This window comes from Aphanomyces invadans (genome assembly GCF_000520115.1).
Source record: "Aphanomyces invadans strain NJM9701 unplaced genomic scaffold supercont1.2, whole genome shotgun sequence".
NCBI lineage: Eukaryota > Oomycota > Saprolegniomycetes > Saprolegniales > Verrucalvaceae > Aphanomyces > Aphanomyces invadans.
Window position 1 is genome coordinate 2,208,872 of NW_008580147.1, and position 16,247 is coordinate 2,225,118.

Sequence of the window (16,247 nt, forward strand, 5' to 3'; positions counted from 1 at the left end):
TCTGCGACAAGGCGCCTGACCTCGCCAACAATGCTGACGCATTCTTAATCGGCGGCAAGAGAGTGACCTGCCGGTGGGGTTGTCGTGCGTGGACGGGGCAGCTGGTAGAAATCTAGAGTTGATTTCGTCGAACAGACATTGCGCCTCGCACGTACCAAAAAAGGCGCAGGCAGCCGGTCACCCTCCAGTCACCACACCTGTGGCGATGGCTTGCCGACAAAGCGGCGCGAGCTCGTGCCAGGTCGCATATCTAAAAATGCTCTCCGCCACCACCACGTTTGCCTCGTTGGTGCTGGCGCTGACGGCCACTACACAGGCCCAGTTCAACGGGGTTGCCACGACGTACGGCCCCCCTGGTGGCGAGTCCCCTCAAGGCGGGCACTGCGCCCTCATGACATGGATGAACTTTGCGCCACAGTTTCACGCTGCCCTGAATGACAAACAGTGGTCGTCGGGCGTGCACTGCGGCCGCTGTGTCCTCGTCACCTGCACGGACCCGCGGTGTACATCCACCGAGTCTGTCCTTGGTCAGATCACCGATCGCTGCCCAGAGTGCTCGCACGGTGACCTCGATATGTCGTTGCCCATGTTCAACAAGATCACGGGCTACACCACGGATCGATTGACGATCCATTGGGACTTTGTCGATTGCCCAGTGACCGGTGGCGTCCAAGTGTGCGCCAAGGCTGGCAGTAGCAAGCATTGGCTGTATGTCCAAGCCAGCAACGCCGTGAACGGCGTTGCCAGCATGAACATTAACGGCGCCCCTGCTCCCATCTTTGACTCGGCATACTACTTTATGTCGCAAGTGCTCGGCACGGTCGAGTTGGCAGACACGTTTGTGTCCATGACATCTCATGGAGGGGACAAAATCGAAGTCAAGGTTGCGTTGGAAGCGGATAAGTGCACCCAGATCACTCAACAGTTTGCTAGAGGCTCGCGCCCTGTACCTCCTCCACCGGCGCCACCTGCACCCACGCCACCTCCCGCACCTGCACCATCCCCCGCACCCACGCCACCTCCTGCACCTACACCATCCCCCGCACCTACGCCAACTCCCGAACCTACACAACCTCCTGCACCTGCGCCAACACCCGCACCTGCTCCAATCCCTGCACCGACGCCACCACCCGCACCGACGCCACCACCTGTCACGCCGTCACCCGCCACGCCACCGCCACCTACTCCACCTCCAGCCACACCAAATCCCTCCACCGAGCCTCCGTCCACAACTCCGCCGACTCCAACCACGTCTACAGCCACAGAGCCACCGTCGACGACCCAAGCTACCCCACTCACCACTGCTCCGCCCCAAACGACATCTGCACCCACCACACCGCCATCCACGTCAACGGCCACCGAACAGTTGGAGGTGCTGGTAGAGACCACCACTGTAGCCCCATTGGTTGTGCCTGGTGCCAACACCTCGACAAGTCCGACGACGAATCCTCCGTCGCTAGAAGAGCTGCATGCTGCGGAAGCACCGATTTCGAGCCCGAACAACACGACTTGGAAGCCATCGCCGGACAGTGCCCCAGCAGCGTCCACCACCACGACGCTTCCACCTTTCAATGACCAGGAAACGGTGAACCAAGTGTCTGTACGAGCAAGCGCTGAATCGAGCGCTGCATCCAATGCACTGGCGATATCGTTTGGCTCTGCTTTTCTCCTGGGACTGGCGGTGCTCGGGTACGTGTCGTACCGTTCGCGACGCCGCGTCGAGGCAGAGAAACGCCGCGACAGAGACCACGACGAGTCATCTTTCAGCGTCATCCTGGGGAAAGCAACCCCCACACACGACATTGCGATCCTGTAACCATACAATAGAAACTCGCTCGTCGCAAAGTTACGAGTTAGGTTATAAATATGCTGGATGCAGCAGCTGCTCATGCCGTGGCAGTCATCTCAACGAGGCTCGGACGTGGTGGAGGTGGGCGTCGAATGCTCGATCGATATTTCCCGATGCCGGACGGGTCCACTCGAAACGCCAACGCGCCGGCAACGTACTGAGGGTTTACGCCGAGCGACGGCCGCAGTTCTCGTGCGGGGTTCTGGCGTAGATGTGCAGTTTCGAGCAGGTCTTGCGCCCAAATGTTCATTTCGTATTCGGAGCTAGGCGCGATGAAGTACCGTTGCCCGCCAACGTTGAGTGCAATGCGCCAAATGGACGCTCCAAAGCTACGGATCTTGGTACAGTCGTTCGGCATGACTTGGATGTCGCTGGGTGCACACTCGGACAAATCCAGCTCCAACTTGAGGTCGCCACCCTCAAACTTGTAGCACCGCAACTTGGTTGTTGTCAGCACGACATAGCGAGGTTTCCAAAAACACAATCCAAAGAGCCCCATCGACGTGACGTGGACGACTCCGGTGCGAACAACCGACAGGTCCATGCATGGCGACAACGAGCTGGACGGACTCGTCCGGGGGCTCATGAGGAACTTGAGCATTGGCGCTCCACGCAAATTCTGTTGTGGCACGCGGGTGTCACTCGAGTGCGTGGCACCCTTGTAGTACCGTACGATCCGACCGATTTGATTGGCCCGTCAGGGTGTGAACGGCATGCAAACCACATTTGATTGGCGACGACGAGAAAGGGGCTGCAGAGGTAGGGTTTAGACGTACGTTTTGGCACCAGGCAGTTTAACCCAGTCGGTCGAACTGCTGTCGTTGCGACAAGTGTGAGTTTAATCCCGCGTAGAATTGGAATTTCGAATAAACGAGGGGTGGTTAACGTTAAACGGACCCAGGGTCAGCGTCGTTTAAGTTGCATAGATGTAGAAAATTGTGTCAGGACGTCCTGGCGTTGGTCGCTAAGATAAAGAAGCGCCGTCGTCGTTGCCAATACAAATTTCAAGTGATCGATGACATGTTCAATCGATGTTCTTTTTGCGAAACCACCGGAAGATTCGACTGGTGTCCGTTTCAACCCTTGCCATGCGACACAGCGCTGTGGATGCAGACCTTATTCGTCGATGATTGCCTCGAACAAGACCTTGCCACCGAGGAAATGGGCCTCGCCGGGCGCTCGCACGCCGCTCGCTGTCTGACTGGGCTCTCTCTGCTAGGGGTCGATGCACCCATCAAGTCCACGGGCGACTAGAAAGACCTGGGTATACCGGTATATGATCCACAGCGTGAGTCCAGTGATCGTAGGACAAAGCTCCTCTGCGCTGTCCACGGCGCTCCACCGCGGCACAATCAGCATCAAACGTCCTCGGTTTTTCTCGTTCGCGTCCGTGAAACCGGTGTCAACGCTGGAGGTGTAGCATCTTGGAACGAACGATGGACACGATCTTTTTCAGTTGGGTTCGTGACGCAGCCTCCACCACGCTTCGCTGGTGAAACTCACATTCGAACCGGTTCGGTTTTGTCGGCCTGAGCAGAGGCACACCCTCGGCGAACTGACAAGTTTTCGGTACTCTGCACGCCAACCCATTCGGCCGCAATGGCTCGGGCATGTTGACTGGCGTAGGCATTTGAACAGTTCAGGCACAGTATCGCATTGGTTCTATCGACGGGCATACTATTCAACAGGACCAGGAGATGCTACCCAAGCGACAGAGGTTACAGTAACCGACCTCTCATCGCCTTGCAGGCCCACCTAGCCGGCAACGTCAACCTACCTAAGCTATTATTCACCACGTCAAACACACCGTTGAGACGTAGCCTCGCCATCGACACGCGAAGTAATATCCAAACACGTTGTGGGGATCGCTCCCGCTCTTGGTCCATGGTATCGTGGGCATTGCCGTGTCTGGCGAGGTTAGCCAAAGCAGCACGAGCGGTCGGACGGCAAGGGGAATCGCGGTTACGTTTTGGACAAACTGTCCTCTAAGGTGTCCAATTGCTGCCAATTACCGGGTGAATCGACGTCTCGATACCGGTAAGAAAGCGAAACACCGGGTATTTCGAGTGCTGTGAAATTGCTCCGCTTAAAACCAACCAAATCGATCCTTGGTTTTGTGACGTTGTGCCGCTCCATCTTCAATCAGCGCGCTCGGGGCAGGCAATGAAGCGCAAACAGCACTCAAAGTCCAACTACAAAACAAAGCAGGGCAAAGGAAAGCACGGCAAGCATGGTAACAAGAAGGCCAAGGTGAACGACGAAGCGTTCGACTGGGGCGACAGCAACAACAACATTGCATCCGACAACGAAGTGTCCGACGACGAAGGCAAGAAGAAAGCTGCCGACAGCGACGAAGACGACCCGTACGCGAACGAAACAAACGACGAAAAGCGTGTGCGCCTTGCCAAAGCATACTTGGGCAAACTCAAAGACAAATTCCAAGACGAAGACGACGACGCAGATCCGGCCGATCGGTTGGCGTCCCAACTGGAAAAGGATGTGCAGGAATCGTCTGGCAAACTCTTCAAGCAGGTCGCGCACAAGCTGGCAGAGTTTGAGTTTGATCACGAATCGTGCAAATGGCTCAAGGGCCACAAGCTGCCTGTGACAACCGTGTGCGTCACCGAAGACGGGAGCGTCATTTACTCGAGCTCCAAGGGCGGCTCAATTTTGAAGTGGTCGATCGGCGAAGGTGGCATCACAAAGACCAAATTGGTCGTGCCGTTCGACGACGAAGCGGACGACAGCCACGCAGCCTCTAACAAGAAGCCTCAGAAGAAAATCCCCGACCACAAAAAGACTATCCTGGCACTGGCAGTGAGTTCAGACAGCAAGTTTCTCGCAAGTGGTGGCGTCGACAAGATCCTGCGGGTCTGGGACGTCGCGTCCAACGAACTGCTCGAAAGCTTCAAAGGCCATCGCGACGCCATCTCGAGTTTGGCATTTCGAAAGAAAGCGCACATGTTGTTTTCGGGCTCGTACGATCGCACGGTGAAGCACTGGAACCTCACGGAAATGGGCTACGTCGAAACCTTGTTTGGTCATCAGAACGAAATCACCGCCATCGATTGCCTGCAGAAGGATCGCGTCGTCAGTGTCGGCCGCGATGCCAGCCTCCGTGTGTGGAAAATCCCCGAGGAAACCCAGCTCGTCTTTCACGGCTCTGGCTCGCTGGACAGCCTCGCAATGGTCTCGGACGAGTACTACGTCACGGGGGACGATGGAGGTTTGGCTCTGTCTCTCATCTAGGCCCACTGACTGGTCGTGTGTACAGGATCGTTGTCGCTCTGGTTCAACGGCAAGAAAAAGCCGACGTACGTCGTGCGCGCTGCACACGGCGGCAAGTGGATTACCAGTGTCGCGGTGCTGCCGCGGTCGGACCTCGTGGCCACGGGGTCCTCGGATGGGTTTGTTCGGCTATGGAAAGCCAACCTGAAAGAACGATCCCTCGAACCCGTGGCGTCAATTCCCATGGACGGATTTGTAAATGCACTGGCCTTTCCCAAAACCGGATCGTTTCTCGTCGCGGGCGTTGGCAAGGAGCACCGGTGCGGGCGGTGGGAAGTCAACAAGTCTGCCGCGAACGGCGTCGTCCTCGTGGCGCTTCCCCAGCTCTTCGACGAGTAGATGCCCTCCCCCCATTCCAAGTCGATCATTATCCAACTAAGCTAAACTCATGCCACATTCCATCCGACCATGCGTTGTTACATCAAGTCATCCAATGCTGTCTCGTCCAAACACACGACGGCACCATCGTCGTCGTCGTCTTCGTCGAGGGCAAATGCCGTCACGCCCGTCGACGGCTCTGCCTCCGGTTCCTCTTGGTGTGTCGAGGTTGGTGGCGATGTCGTCGATGGCGGAGGAAGGTCTTCAGCTCCGGCCTTGGAGAGGGGCATGGACAAAACAAAACCAGGGGTGCATTTGGCAGCAGTCGGAGACGTCTCGCGTGACGACGTCGACACAATGATGCTCGACCGCGACGTTTTCGGCGACAGTTTGGGTTTGCTGGAAGACGTGGCGGATTCGTTCGCGTCGAGTTGGAGCGACGACTGCGTCGCCGCCTTTTGTAAGGACTCGGCCATTGCCTTTCCATCCAGCGAATCCCGATGACGCATCGACGACGTGCTACCCATGGGTGCCCCCCGAATGATCGACTTGGACGAGTGCCGGCGAGTGCCAATGTTTGAGTTACCGCGCTCGATGGCATTGCTGTCTTTCGTCCGCCGCGACGACGACGCTGTCATGGCTTTCGCAGCTCCAAATGCTTCCTTGCTCTCATCGACTTCGGACGGATCGACGATCTTCCGAGGGGTTCTTGCACGTTGTAGCTCTGGATTCATGGATTCTACCAACGCACTGCCTTCGACTGCTGCGACGCTCGTCGACTCGTTTGCTTTCTGTGTGATGGTAGTCGAGTTCTTGGGTGTCAAAGAAGTCTTGTTGGCAATGGGGTCAGCCACTGCTGCAGTTGCCTGTGTGGGGACACCGCCAGCACGTTGAACGGCGGACGTTGGCTGAGGTAAGCTGTTCTCGTTGCTAACTTTGCTTGGCGTTGCGATCGCTTCCGACTCTGACGTGGAGGGTTTTGTGGACGTGGGGGCACTTGCTTCGCGCGTCGACGCCGTCTTTGTGAGCTTTTGAAGCGTCTTGTCATTTAGTGCCCACTGCAACGACTGCCGAGGGGTCTTGGGGATCGTTGCCTGTCGCACAAGTTCCCACTTCATCACTTTCATGCGCTCTTCTGCGACGGCAGCAGCGGCGATCTTCTCTTGTGCTTCCAACTGGGCCGTCGCGACCTGCATGGCAGTCGGATGTCGCTGAGTTCGTCTACAGGTCAGGCAAGCGTACCATGTCCTCCAGGACCGACATCTTATACTTCAGCATACGCCGCTCATCCTCAAGCTTGGAGATTTCTTCTGCTCGTTTTGCCTCCAGCGCATGCAGCCCCACGATCTCCTTCCTCAACGCACTCTGCCCACAACCCATCGCGTGTCACTCGCTCAAGGCCACCGATTGTTCCCTCTAAATATAGCGACAAGATCTTGTCGAGTAAAAGAACCCCAGTGTCCGACATCTTGGCTCTGCATGAATGAAAGCTGCAAAGATGGTGAACCCGAACATACATCGCTTCGCCTGATAATTCGTGCTGAGTGGTCCGAGCGCATGGCCGCATCCAGCCAGCTCAAGTCATCATCCGCCTCTTGAGCCGTTGTTCAGCCAGTTTTGAATTCACTGCGTGCGTCGTCTCGCGTTGCGCGTGTGCTCGATATGTGCAAAGGCGCATTGCAGACGGCGCGTTGGTGCTGAACGTGTGGTTTCGCCGCATGGCCATGTTCTGTCGAGTAGACTCCACTCGTCCGTCGGAAACGTCTTTCGTGTCAAAGAAAAAGCACACGTAAGAGTATACGTGCGTCATGAGCTGCTTGCGTCGGTCGAGCTTGTCGACGTGGACGGAGCTTGCGTGCCTCATCCTTTGCACATCAGTCGACGAACCTCGAGCGTGATACGGCGGTGATGGAAATGATGACCAACATACGACACGAAACTTGAAGTTGTTGTTCTTCGGTCACAATAGTTTCTGAAAAGTACAGATATTATGAAATGCCATATGAAGATAGTATGCACCTGACATGACCGCGATACGTCACTGTGTTCGGTTCGAGAACAACACCGCTCATAATACATGACTGTATTGTCCTGCATGATGGATAAGTAAGAGAAATGAATGTATATATACGTCAAAAAGTGGGATCACGTTCGCGGTGGTCGCGGTCATATCAACCGATGCTGAGCTGCGATGCGTTCGTCTTCTATGGCAACGTCTGTGATGGCTTTTTTCCGATGATGAGAGCTCATTGTATTTGCAGCAAACGTATAATATCTTTATTTTCATAGCGTGAAAAACGTTCGATGGCGATTCAAGTGGCGACTTCATGTCGTGCGTGATATCACTCGTGCACCTTGTCGGTCGAAAAAGTTTACTAAAATGCCACCATAAGGTACGCACGCGTCATTCCGTTTAAAGAATTTCAGCGAACAATTCGATAGAGAAGCGTTTTTGGAATAATTTGTCCGGATGTCATGGTGAAATATTCATACGTTCTGGGAACGTAGCGCTAGAAAAACGCGGTTCAAGATAATTTGATGCAACTGCAACTGCATCGAAGCATTTCCGAAAAATCGATGCTGAAAAGTGCCATCTCCCCCGCCAGCGCACCCCCGTCGTCGCTCCATCGAGTTCACTCGGACTCGGACTTGACGCGCATAATCAACCACAATCCTGTTCTCGACGAGGCCAGGCAATGGGCCGATTACCGCCGACAGCGCATCCTCGAAACTTATTGCAATCCTCAACCACCTCTGCTTGAGACTGAAAAAGTTCGCTGCCGACATGTGAGCGCCAAGCAGAAGCTCCTGCATTCAAGTGTTGGCATTGCCAAAGCAACCCATGGTTGGATGCTCCCCTATGCATGCAGCCTCTGTCATTCGTCCGGTGCCACATGTCTTATCGCGGGCTGTGGCCATTACTTCCACGGCTCATGCATCGTGCGATGGCTGGGGAGCCACACCAATTGCCCCAAGTGCGACCGGTTCGTTGACATGTTTCTTCCGGCTCACCTCACTCTTCACCGCCCGCGCTTCCGCAAATCCTTCAGCTGCATCTCGAAAGGTCCAAATTTCTTCGACACTAACTTTGACGAGCGATACGAGTCATCCGAGCGTGTTTTGGGCAAGGGCACGTACGCCAGCGTGCATTTGGGCCGCGAGAAGACAACCAACACCCCCGTGGCCATCAAACATGTTTTGAAGGCTGGTCTCAAGTCCGACATCGAGAACGTCAAGGCACTCGAAGAGATTGCCGTGCTGCACGGGCTGCATCACGACAACATTGTGAATCTCCACGCTGCGTTTAGCTCGTCGTTCCATTACATCCTCGTCATGGACCAAGTTGACGGTGGCACCTTGGACGACTGGATGCATGCGTATGTCGACCAAGCCAGCACCAGTGCCGACTTTGGTCCCCGCGGTCCCAAGCGTCCCCTCCCTGAAGCAATCGTTCGTTGCGTCGTCCGAGACATCGTGGCCGCGTTGGTATACCTCCACACGATTGCTAACGTCATCCACGGAGACATCAAGCCAGGCAACATCCTCCTCGACAGATCAGCCCAAGTTTGCTTCCCCGTTGCAAAGCTGTGCGACTTTGGCAACGCCGTGCGAATGCACCCGGGCCTGCCCCTCTCCAACGACGTCATGTCGGGAAGCTTTGGCTACATGGCACCAGAGCTCCTATGCAAGGAGCCGCTGTCGCCGTCGGCGGACATGTGGTCACTGGGCGTCGTGGCGTATGAAGCACTCGTCGCGTACTCCCCATTCTACCCGTACAACATGTGCACTCAGGAGGATGCCATGTACTGCCCTCGAGATTTCAAACACGTATCTCCGGCATGTGTGGACTTTCTGAAAAAGTTGCTGACGCGGGACCCAACGAACCGAATGACGGCTCTCGAGGCCGCCGCTCACCCGTTCCTTCAAAGCCCACCATGCATCTGTGCATGATTGCGTCGACGAAGCAAGACGACGATGGCATCGATATCGCGATGCCACTTCCCAGCACTGCTTCAATATCCTTTGACGCGCTGGCACTACAATCACATGTAGCACGAAGCAGTGCGAGTTCTGCGCCGCTTCAAGACTCTCGAACAACGCACGTGGCATGGGCGCCGTCGCTCTCCCGCCCGTCAAGTGAACAACTTGGGATGAAGGACAATTTCAACGGCTTGGTGAAGAAATTTAAGCCAATCCAATGTACTCATTGTGTAGTAGAGAATTCTGATTGGCTGATCATTTGTGTTATGAACCAATGAGAACGCATCTTTGTCACCTCGACCTCACCGCACGCTTGTCAGTGTCCATTTGGAAATCATGGCGGCGCACACGTGTGCACCAGCAGGAGTCATCTGGCTGCACGGTCTCGGCGACTCTGGCGCCGGGTGGAGTAGTCTTCGCCACGAATACTCCAACCTTCGCCACATTCGATGGGAGTTTCCAGATGCTCCCACTAGCTACGTGACGTGCAATGGCGGCCCGTGTCCGTCATGGTTTGATCTTAAAGATATCCCCATCACACCTGCTTCCGCCCCCAACGAACCGTTGAAAGGATTAACGGATTCCGTAAAGAAGGTGCAAGATGCCATTGCTCGCTTTGGTGCTTCGGGAATCCCTTCCGACCGCATCGTCGTTGGTGGCTTCAGCCAAGGTGCACTCCTCGCGGTGTACACTGGTCTTCAAATCGACACCCCTCTCGCTGGTGTGGTCGGTCTTAGTGGCTGGCTACCTTCTGAAAGCTACCTCACGTCGCTTCCGTCAAAGTCGCTCAATGTTTTCATCGGCCACGGTGGTTCCGACGACGTGGTGAAGACCCCCCTCGGCCGCACCTTTGCCGACCGCCTCATCTCCTTGGGCCACAACGTCCAATTTGAAACGTACCCGGGCTTGGCGCATTCAGCGAACGACAAGGAGCTCAGAGATCTCGAAGCGTTCCTCAAGAAGGTCCTGCCATGAGAGTAAATTTGGCGGTTCACACGATCATCACTTGCGACGACGAACGAGTTAGTCACCCGATCATCTTGACGTGATGTTTACGTTTTTGGCAATATTGTCATAACAACCCAGAGCTCACTTAGCGAACAGCCTCTTATCAGCGGCCACCAAACACAACCTTCGCCTGTCGCTCCATCAACCAGTGCAGATGGAACAGTGCCCTTCACGCTGGCGAATTCACCTCGACCATTGTGCGCATTTTGACATCTACCGCGGGTTGCGTTTGTTGGACAAACCAACTTCGATCTCAGGATACATTACTTGATAACAGGAATGGAGTCTCCAGAGCATGTCGAGCTGAATCTCCAACCAACGAGTAGGGGGGTACCGTTCACCTGTGCGTTGTCGAAGTGGGCTAGCTCAGCTCCATGGCCGTTCAGCAGGTGCCTGCCTTGCGCCGTGTAACTGGCGCCGCCCCATCCAGCACGGCCGTTGATTGGCAGATGTAACCGACAGGGCACGAAACTGATCTTCTGAATATTATATTCCGTGGAGACTTACAAAGATCAAGTTGAAATTGGTTACAAAACAAAAAATCTCGCCGTCAGCGATAATATTGGGCTGGGAAAGTGATTGGCCCTCACGCAATGGATAAAAAAATACTGGTCAATACTGCATTCCGTCAAGAGACTCGGGACACGCGCAACATGCCGCCAACAAAGGTGCCGAAGAAGCGCATGGGGCTCAACACCAAGGGTGCTAGCGCAGACAATCCGAACCGTAAGATTCCCAAGAAGCAGAAGGCTGCCAACATGCGTGACAAGGGCACGATCAACCGTCTCAACATGTATCGGAACTCTGGTCCCATTCGCAACAAGCAGGGCAAGATCGTCGGTGGTAGTCTGATGATGGCAGGTCGTCAGGGTGGTGTTACGATGAACGACGCGTCCGCGCCTTCTCGCATTGCGCCTGACCGCCGTTGGTTCGGCAACACCCGAGTCGTCGGCCAAAAGGAACTCGACAAGTTCCGTAACGAAATGAACGTCAAGGCTGCGGACCCGTACTCGGTCGTGTTGCGCACGCGCAAGCTGCCCATGAGTTTGATCCAAGACTCGGCCAAGGTGACGCGAATGAAGCTTCTCGAGACAGAAACGTTTGAAGAAACGTTTGGGAAACAGCGCACGCGAAAGCGCGCCAAGTTGAACGGCGTCAGCGACCTCGAGGCGCTCGTGAGCCGCGCAAACGAACAGACCGACAAGTATGAGACCAAGGGCGTAGATCGCAACATCCAAGTCGTCGAGGAATTCAAGGACGCGACATCGCACGACGTGTTTAACAAGGGCCAGAGTCGCCGCATCTGGGGCGAGCTGTACAAGGTACTCGACTGTTCCGACGTCGTAATTCAGGTGCTGGATGCACGTAATGTACCGGGCACCCGCAGCGAACACATCGAGCGCCATTTGCGTAATAACGCGTCGCACAAACACTTGGTGTACGTGATCAACAAGTGCGACTTGGTGCCGAACTGGGTGACGAAGAAGTGGGTCCAGATCTTGAGCAAGACGACACCGACGCTGGCATTCCACGCGAGCTTGAACAGTCCATTTGGGAAGGGCGCGCTCATCAACTTATTGCGCCAGTTCGCCAAGCTCCACCAGGAGAAGAAGCAAATCAGTGTCGGAATCATCGGGTACCCGAACGTTGGCAAGAGCTCGGTCATCAACGCGCTTCGCAAGAAACGAGTGTGCAAGGTGGCACCGATTCCGGGTGAGACCAAGGTCTGGCAGTACATTACCCTCATGCGCCGCATCTTCCTCATCGATTGCCCTGGTGTTGTGTACGACGGCGTGAACGACAGCGAAGTCGAGACCGTGCTCAAAGGCGTTGTCCGCGCCGAGAAGCTGCCGCAACCTGCCGAGTTTATCCTGCCCATCCTTGAACGTGTCAAAAAGGAACACGTGGTCAAAGTGTACGGCATTGAAGACTGGACGGACGAAAACCAGTTTCTCGACCAGCTTGCGATCAAGAGCGGGAAGCTCCTCCCCAAAGGCGAAGCAGATCACAACAACGTAGCGGTCCAAGTCATTAACGACTTCATTCGAGGCAAGCTGCCGTGGTTTATTGCGCCGCCGCTCAAGCCCGAGGAGCAGCAACTCGTGGATCAAGGCCAGGACGTGACGCTGGAAGAACTTGCGGCCTTCAACGCGGAAGTGCTCAAGGGCGATGGCGTCGAAGACGATGCCGACGGTGATGAAAACATTGACGAAGTGGACGATGACGAAGTGGACGATGACGAAGTGGACGGTGACGACGACGAAGAAGCCGACCAAGACGACGAGGAATAGAACCACCGGAAATATATTATTTTATAATGTGCAACCCGCTGTGGTGTAAGCTAAAGAGAGTTCTGGAAAGGAGCTCAAGGCTACAGCGGGCCCGCTGCGATGGTCCTTTGGTCTCATGAGGGCCTTTACTCCACACAACTCGATGCTATGTTTGACCGTGCGGTGGAATCACGTTCAACGGCAGCGTCGACGCCTTTGCTTGGACGGCGGCGGCGGCAAACTGGCCTTTCACAGCCCATGTGATGAGTCGAATTCCACTGACAGATGGCGCAGCCTGGAGCATCGGGTGGTGCGGATACAAATCGCGGAGCAGCGGCGCGATGACTGCCGAGTTGGAGAGCGTTGTCCACAGCGGTTCAATCCATCGAATTGATGGACAGAGCAGGGCCGGGTGGTTGTGTCGGAGGAGGGTGGACCACGGGGTCGCGTGCCACAGTGTCCGGACGGGGCGGCCTTCCGGGTCGAGGAACCCGGCACCATCTTTGGCCGGGACAAGGTCGTTTAAAGACCAAAGCGAGTGGCACTCGAGGCCGGCGGCATGCGCCGTGGACAGAGCCAACTCTTCGTGGGCAAGACAGTCCTTTAACAGGTGCAAAGGCGTCTCGATGGCCTTGGCGCGCCACGCCTGGATCAGCGTCGCTTCCACCGTCGAGTCGTGCGATGCGGACACGTAATCTGGGAGCGTGTTACTCGAGAATCCCGTCCAATGCAGGCCGTCGTTGGTCAGCGTGAACTCAAACTGGGACACGAGATCGTCGGGCTTTTGTTCAAACCAGGACTTTCGGATGGGCGACCACAACGCGTCGGGGATGCCAGAAGCCCCGATGAACCGCTCCGAGTGTTGCAGCACGTAGTCGGTCGCGTCCAGCATGAGGTGGTGTAGCTGGTTGGTCGCGTGCTCGAGGGCAAGTGCGCCAGATGGCGGGATGCGGTACTCCTTGGGATGGTCGGCAGATGGCGCAACGAGGTCGGACGCGGTGAAAGGATGCAAGTCGTCGTACTTGTACTCATCGTCGAGGTCGACAGTCATCCACCCCAAGATAACACCGTCTTTGTAAGTGCATGCAACCGTATACGCATTCATGTCAGGGTCATAATGCAGAGGCAGTCGGCGCGAGTAAGCCTGTGTCGACGGCCACACGGCGTTGTGCACGTTCTGTTCGACGATGTCAATGTGTGAGCTGCCGACGTCAACGATGACCGCGACATGACCGGTCTGTCGGAATTCACCCGACGGAGTCCAAATCAAAAGAGATCCTTTGGTCGGTCGAGTGGACGATGTGCCATTTGGATGCGCATGCAACGGGTGCAACTTGCCGTCGGCGACGCGAGTCACGTACTTCAAGCGAAAGATGTCATACGCCATCGCAATGTTGTCAAAGACGACGCCATAGTTGACAAGAAGGTAACGACGGCCGAGTTCCACGCACTGCCACTTGTATCCTGTCGTGACGCCGTCGAGGAGGCTCTGAAAGTACGCACGGTTCGCCTGCACTTCTGGGTCCAACGTCGTGTAGTCACTGCTGTACACGTGGACGCCTCCATCCGTGATTCCGAGCAGTGTGCCGAAGGGAGACGTCACTGCGCTTTGAAGAGAGTGGGTTCTGTGGTACATCCTTGCCCAGCCAGCGCGCACGGCCCGACTGCCGCGGCGGGCACAGATGGCAAAGACGGTCATCGAATTCGATGTGGAAATTTCACTGATAATGCATACTTGCCATGAAATAGTGTATCTCACACTATTTTAATGTGAAACTCCCGTCAAGATTCGAACATGAGACGAAGGCCACATCCGACATCGCCAACGAAACGATGGTAGGTAAATGCATAAAGGAGTTCTCCGCACCGACGCTCGTGGGTATCTCTAGTCCAGTCGAATATTGCAAGATGACAGAAGCTCACCTCGGCCAACGAGCCCCGTGTCAGCCATCTTGAGTGCGCTGGCTAAACTTCAGGCACAGTGGAGCCCAGACGAAAAGGCATCGAGCCCTTCCCCACAAGCCACAACGCCTTCCCAGCAGCTCACGGCGTTAACGTCTCTCAAATCGGACGAAAAGGATTCTATCATTGTGTACTTGTTGCAGAAAGTAAAGGACCAAAAGGCCATGCAAGACGCGGCGATTCAATTTGGCGAAGATATCGCGGCCAAACTTGTGTTGGAACAGGTGCCTCAACCGTACGACACTACCAAACGGTAACGCTGCATGTTGACCTCGGCAGCATGAACGAAACGAGGCGTATGAAGCGCGAATTCTTGCGCTTGAAGCCGCGCTGCACAGCGCGACGCACGACCATCCTGAAGTTGCCCGACTCGAGGCTGTCGTGCTAGACTTGAAGGTGCAGCTCGACAAAGAGCAACAAAACGTTCAATCTGCAGTACGGCAGCACCATTTGCTTAGACCACTCAACTTCATGGAAGTCGTGACTTGATAGATCAAAAAGTGCCGACGGAGTCGCGAGCGCGAACGCCAACTGAAGATGGCCATTGATCCTCTGTGGGAATAGATAGCCAAATACGTCGTCTCATGCGGCAGACGACTTGGCGACGACGATGCCCGAGCCACAGCGACGTGACAACCTCAGTTCATGCAAGTGCGGTCAGATATCCTGAGTCGTTCCATGTTAAGACAACACAATCTGTCTACAATCCTCCACGGCGTGCCATTTTTACAAGGCGGCAGTGATGGCAAACAGTTCTTCGCCCTTTTTGTCGCCCAAGTACCTACAGCATCGCTGTGCAGGCCGACACTCCTATTGAATCGACCTACTCTGCGCAATTCAGGACGTTGTCGGCGTTGCACGCGCCACACACAAGCGGTTTGTCATCCACGAGCATGACATGCTCAAGTCGCCGGCCCAGGACGCGCAAGTCCTGGATAACTTCGCCAGTCTGGAAAGCCCGAGCGACACCGGCGCCAGGAACAGCGACCTGTGAAGATGAAAGGAGCTTCCTCGCTGGACTCGCTCGCTGCACGAGTCTCGATACAGCCTGCATTGAATGTGCCTGGTAGGGTCCATTTGATTCACGAGAGTTTCCGTCATCTACAATCACAGTTCCTTGTCAAGATGGTGCTGAGAGCAGTGAATACGACAAAGTCGTAGGCCAGAGCCAGCGTCTCTTGCAGGTGCTGGACACTCGGTCGAATCGAGACGTGAACTGTTCGCGTAGCTGTGCTGTGAGTCATGTGGAAAGACAATGCGAAATCTGCCGTTCCAATCGGCTACAACATGATGGTCAGAGTGCCGCCACTTGCAAAAAAGCGAGTTGTACTCGAAACGAACGAAACCATATCGTCCGATCCAGGTTCAAAACTAGGCACCTGCGCCGACATTGGGCGGCGGCGTTAACCCGAACAAACCCAATCGGAGAATGCTATGGAACTCGGGGGCGATGGTCGCCAGGTGCCATCCATGGAGATATTGCTTGAAGCATGTGCTGGTGGAGTGAGCTCAAGATCTCCTCCGATTGTGCCAAAGAGATCGATGCGTTTTCTCTGCTCCATGCACAATCA

General features: G+C 55.4%; 10 protein-coding genes across 10 annotated transcripts; 6 read left to right on the forward strand and 4 right to left on the reverse strand.

The window, feature by feature from the left end:
- Nucleotides 1–129: 129 nt before the first annotated feature.
- Nucleotides 130–1,857, forward strand: H310_01499 (hypothetical protein). Its single transcript, XM_008864614.1, has one exon. The coding sequence runs from the start codon at nt 206–208 to the stop codon at nt 1,814–1,816; it is 1,611 nt and encodes a 536-aa protein (XP_008862836.1). The 5' UTR covers nt 130–205; the 3' UTR covers nt 1,817–1,857.
- Nucleotides 1,777–2,471, reverse strand: H310_01500 (hypothetical protein). The gene has a single exon (XM_008864615.1). The coding sequence runs from the start codon at nt 2,448–2,450 to the stop codon at nt 1,887–1,889; it is 564 nt and encodes a 187-aa protein (XP_008862837.1). The 5' UTR covers nt 2,451–2,471; the 3' UTR covers nt 1,777–1,886.
- A 1,480-nt stretch (nt 2,472–3,951) lies between these two features.
- H310_01501 (hypothetical protein) lies at nt 3,952–7,167 on the forward strand. Its single transcript, XM_008864616.1, has 2 exons — nt 3,952–5,075; nt 5,124–7,167. Exons 1-2 carry the CDS (start codon nt 4,013–4,015, stop codon nt 5,474–5,476), a joined length of 1,416 nt encoding a protein of 471 aa, XP_008862838.1. The 5' UTR covers nt 3,952–4,012; the 3' UTR covers nt 5,477–7,167.
- On the reverse strand, nt 5,481–7,361 carry H310_01502 (hypothetical protein). The gene is made up of 2 exons (XM_008864617.1): nt 6,698–7,361; nt 5,481–6,645 (listed from the first exon to the last, which is right to left on the reverse strand). The coding sequence occupies exons 1-2, from the start codon at nt 6,833–6,835 to the stop codon at nt 5,554–5,556; spliced, it is 1,230 nt and encodes a 409-aa protein (XP_008862839.1). The 5' UTR covers nt 6,836–7,361; the 3' UTR covers nt 5,481–5,553.
- Nucleotides 7,362–8,030: 669 nt separating this feature from the next.
- On the forward strand, nt 8,031–9,730 carry H310_01503 (serine/threonine protein kinase; the record flags this gene model as incomplete). Its single annotated transcript, XM_008864618.1, has 1 exon — nt 8,031–9,730. A coding segment is annotated over one exon (1,376 nt), but the record flags the coding sequence as incomplete, so codon positions are not given.
- Nucleotides 9,731–9,764: 34 nt separating this feature from the next.
- Nucleotides 9,765–10,539, forward strand: H310_01504 (hypothetical protein). The gene has a single exon (XM_008864619.1). It carries the CDS (start codon nt 9,773–9,775, stop codon nt 10,409–10,411), a length of 639 nt encoding a protein of 212 aa, XP_008862841.1. The 5' UTR covers nt 9,765–9,772; the 3' UTR covers nt 10,412–10,539.
- A 535-nt stretch (nt 10,540–11,074) lies between these two features.
- On the forward strand, nt 11,075–12,789 carry H310_01505 (hypothetical protein). Its single transcript, XM_008864620.1, has one exon. The coding sequence runs from the start codon at nt 11,098–11,100 to the stop codon at nt 12,733–12,735; it is 1,638 nt and encodes a 545-aa protein (XP_008862842.1). The 5' UTR covers nt 11,075–11,097; the 3' UTR covers nt 12,736–12,789.
- On the reverse strand, nt 12,730–14,428 carry H310_01506 (hypothetical protein). The gene has a single exon (XM_008864621.1). It carries the CDS (start codon nt 14,411–14,413, stop codon nt 12,881–12,883), a length of 1,533 nt encoding a protein of 510 aa, XP_008862843.1. The 5' UTR covers nt 14,414–14,428; the 3' UTR covers nt 12,730–12,880.
- Nucleotides 14,429–14,497: 69 nt separating this feature from the next.
- On the forward strand, nt 14,498–15,450 carry H310_01507 (hypothetical protein). Its single transcript, XM_008864622.1, has 4 exons — nt 14,498–14,550; nt 14,604–14,900; nt 14,956–15,111; nt 15,169–15,450. The coding sequence occupies exons 1-4, from the start codon at nt 14,548–14,550 to the stop codon at nt 15,238–15,240; spliced, it is 528 nt and encodes a 175-aa protein (XP_008862844.1). The 5' UTR covers nt 14,498–14,547; the 3' UTR covers nt 15,241–15,450.
- Nucleotides 15,403–15,730, reverse strand: H310_01508 (hypothetical protein; the record flags this gene model as incomplete). Its single annotated transcript, XM_008864623.1, has 2 exons — nt 15,403–15,457; nt 15,504–15,730. 2 exons carry the CDS (start codon nt 15,728–15,730, stop codon nt 15,403–15,405), a joined length of 282 nt encoding a protein of 93 aa, XP_008862845.1.
- Between the last annotated feature and the right edge of the window lie 517 nt (nt 15,731–16,247).

Coding starts and splice junctions, on each gene's coding strand:
- H310_01499 (XM_008864614.1), top strand. CDS start 206: ATGGCTTGCCGACAAAGCGGCGCGAGCTCGTGCCAGGTCGCATATCTA.
- H310_01500 (XM_008864615.1), bottom strand. CDS start 2,450: ATGCTCAAGTTCCTCATGAGCCCCCGGACGAGTCCGTCCAGCTCGTTG.
- H310_01501 (XM_008864616.1), top strand. CDS start 4,013: ATGAAGCGCAAACAGCACTCAAAGTCCAACTACAAAACAAAGCAGGGC. Junction 5,076..5,123: donor CGTCACGGGGGACGATGGAG/GTTTGGCTCTGT, acceptor TCGTGTGTACAG/GATCGTTGTCGCTCTGGTTC.
- H310_01502 (XM_008864617.1), bottom strand. CDS start 6,835: ATGGGTTGTGGGCAGAGTGCGTTGAGGAAGGAGATCGTGGGGCTGCAT. Junction 6,646..6,697: donor TGTCGGTCCTGGAGGACATG/GTACGCTTGCCT, acceptor ACTGCCATGCAG/GTCGCGACGGCCCAGTTGGA.
- H310_01504 (XM_008864619.1), top strand. CDS start 9,773: ATGGCGGCGCACACGTGTGCACCAGCAGGAGTCATCTGGCTGCACGGT.
- H310_01505 (XM_008864620.1), top strand. CDS start 11,098: ATGCCGCCAACAAAGGTGCCGAAGAAGCGCATGGGGCTCAACACCAAG.
- H310_01506 (XM_008864621.1), bottom strand. CDS start 14,413: ATGACCGTCTTTGCCATCTGTGCCCGCCGCGGCAGTCGGGCCGTGCGC.
- H310_01507 (XM_008864622.1), top strand. Junction 14,901..14,955: donor CCAAACTTGTGTTGGAACAG/GTGCCTCAACCG, acceptor TGACCTCGGCAG/CATGAACGAAACGAGGCGTA. Junction 15,112..15,168: donor AACAAAACGTTCAATCTGCA/GTACGGCAGCAC, acceptor GTGACTTGATAG/ATCAAAAAGTGCCGACGGAG.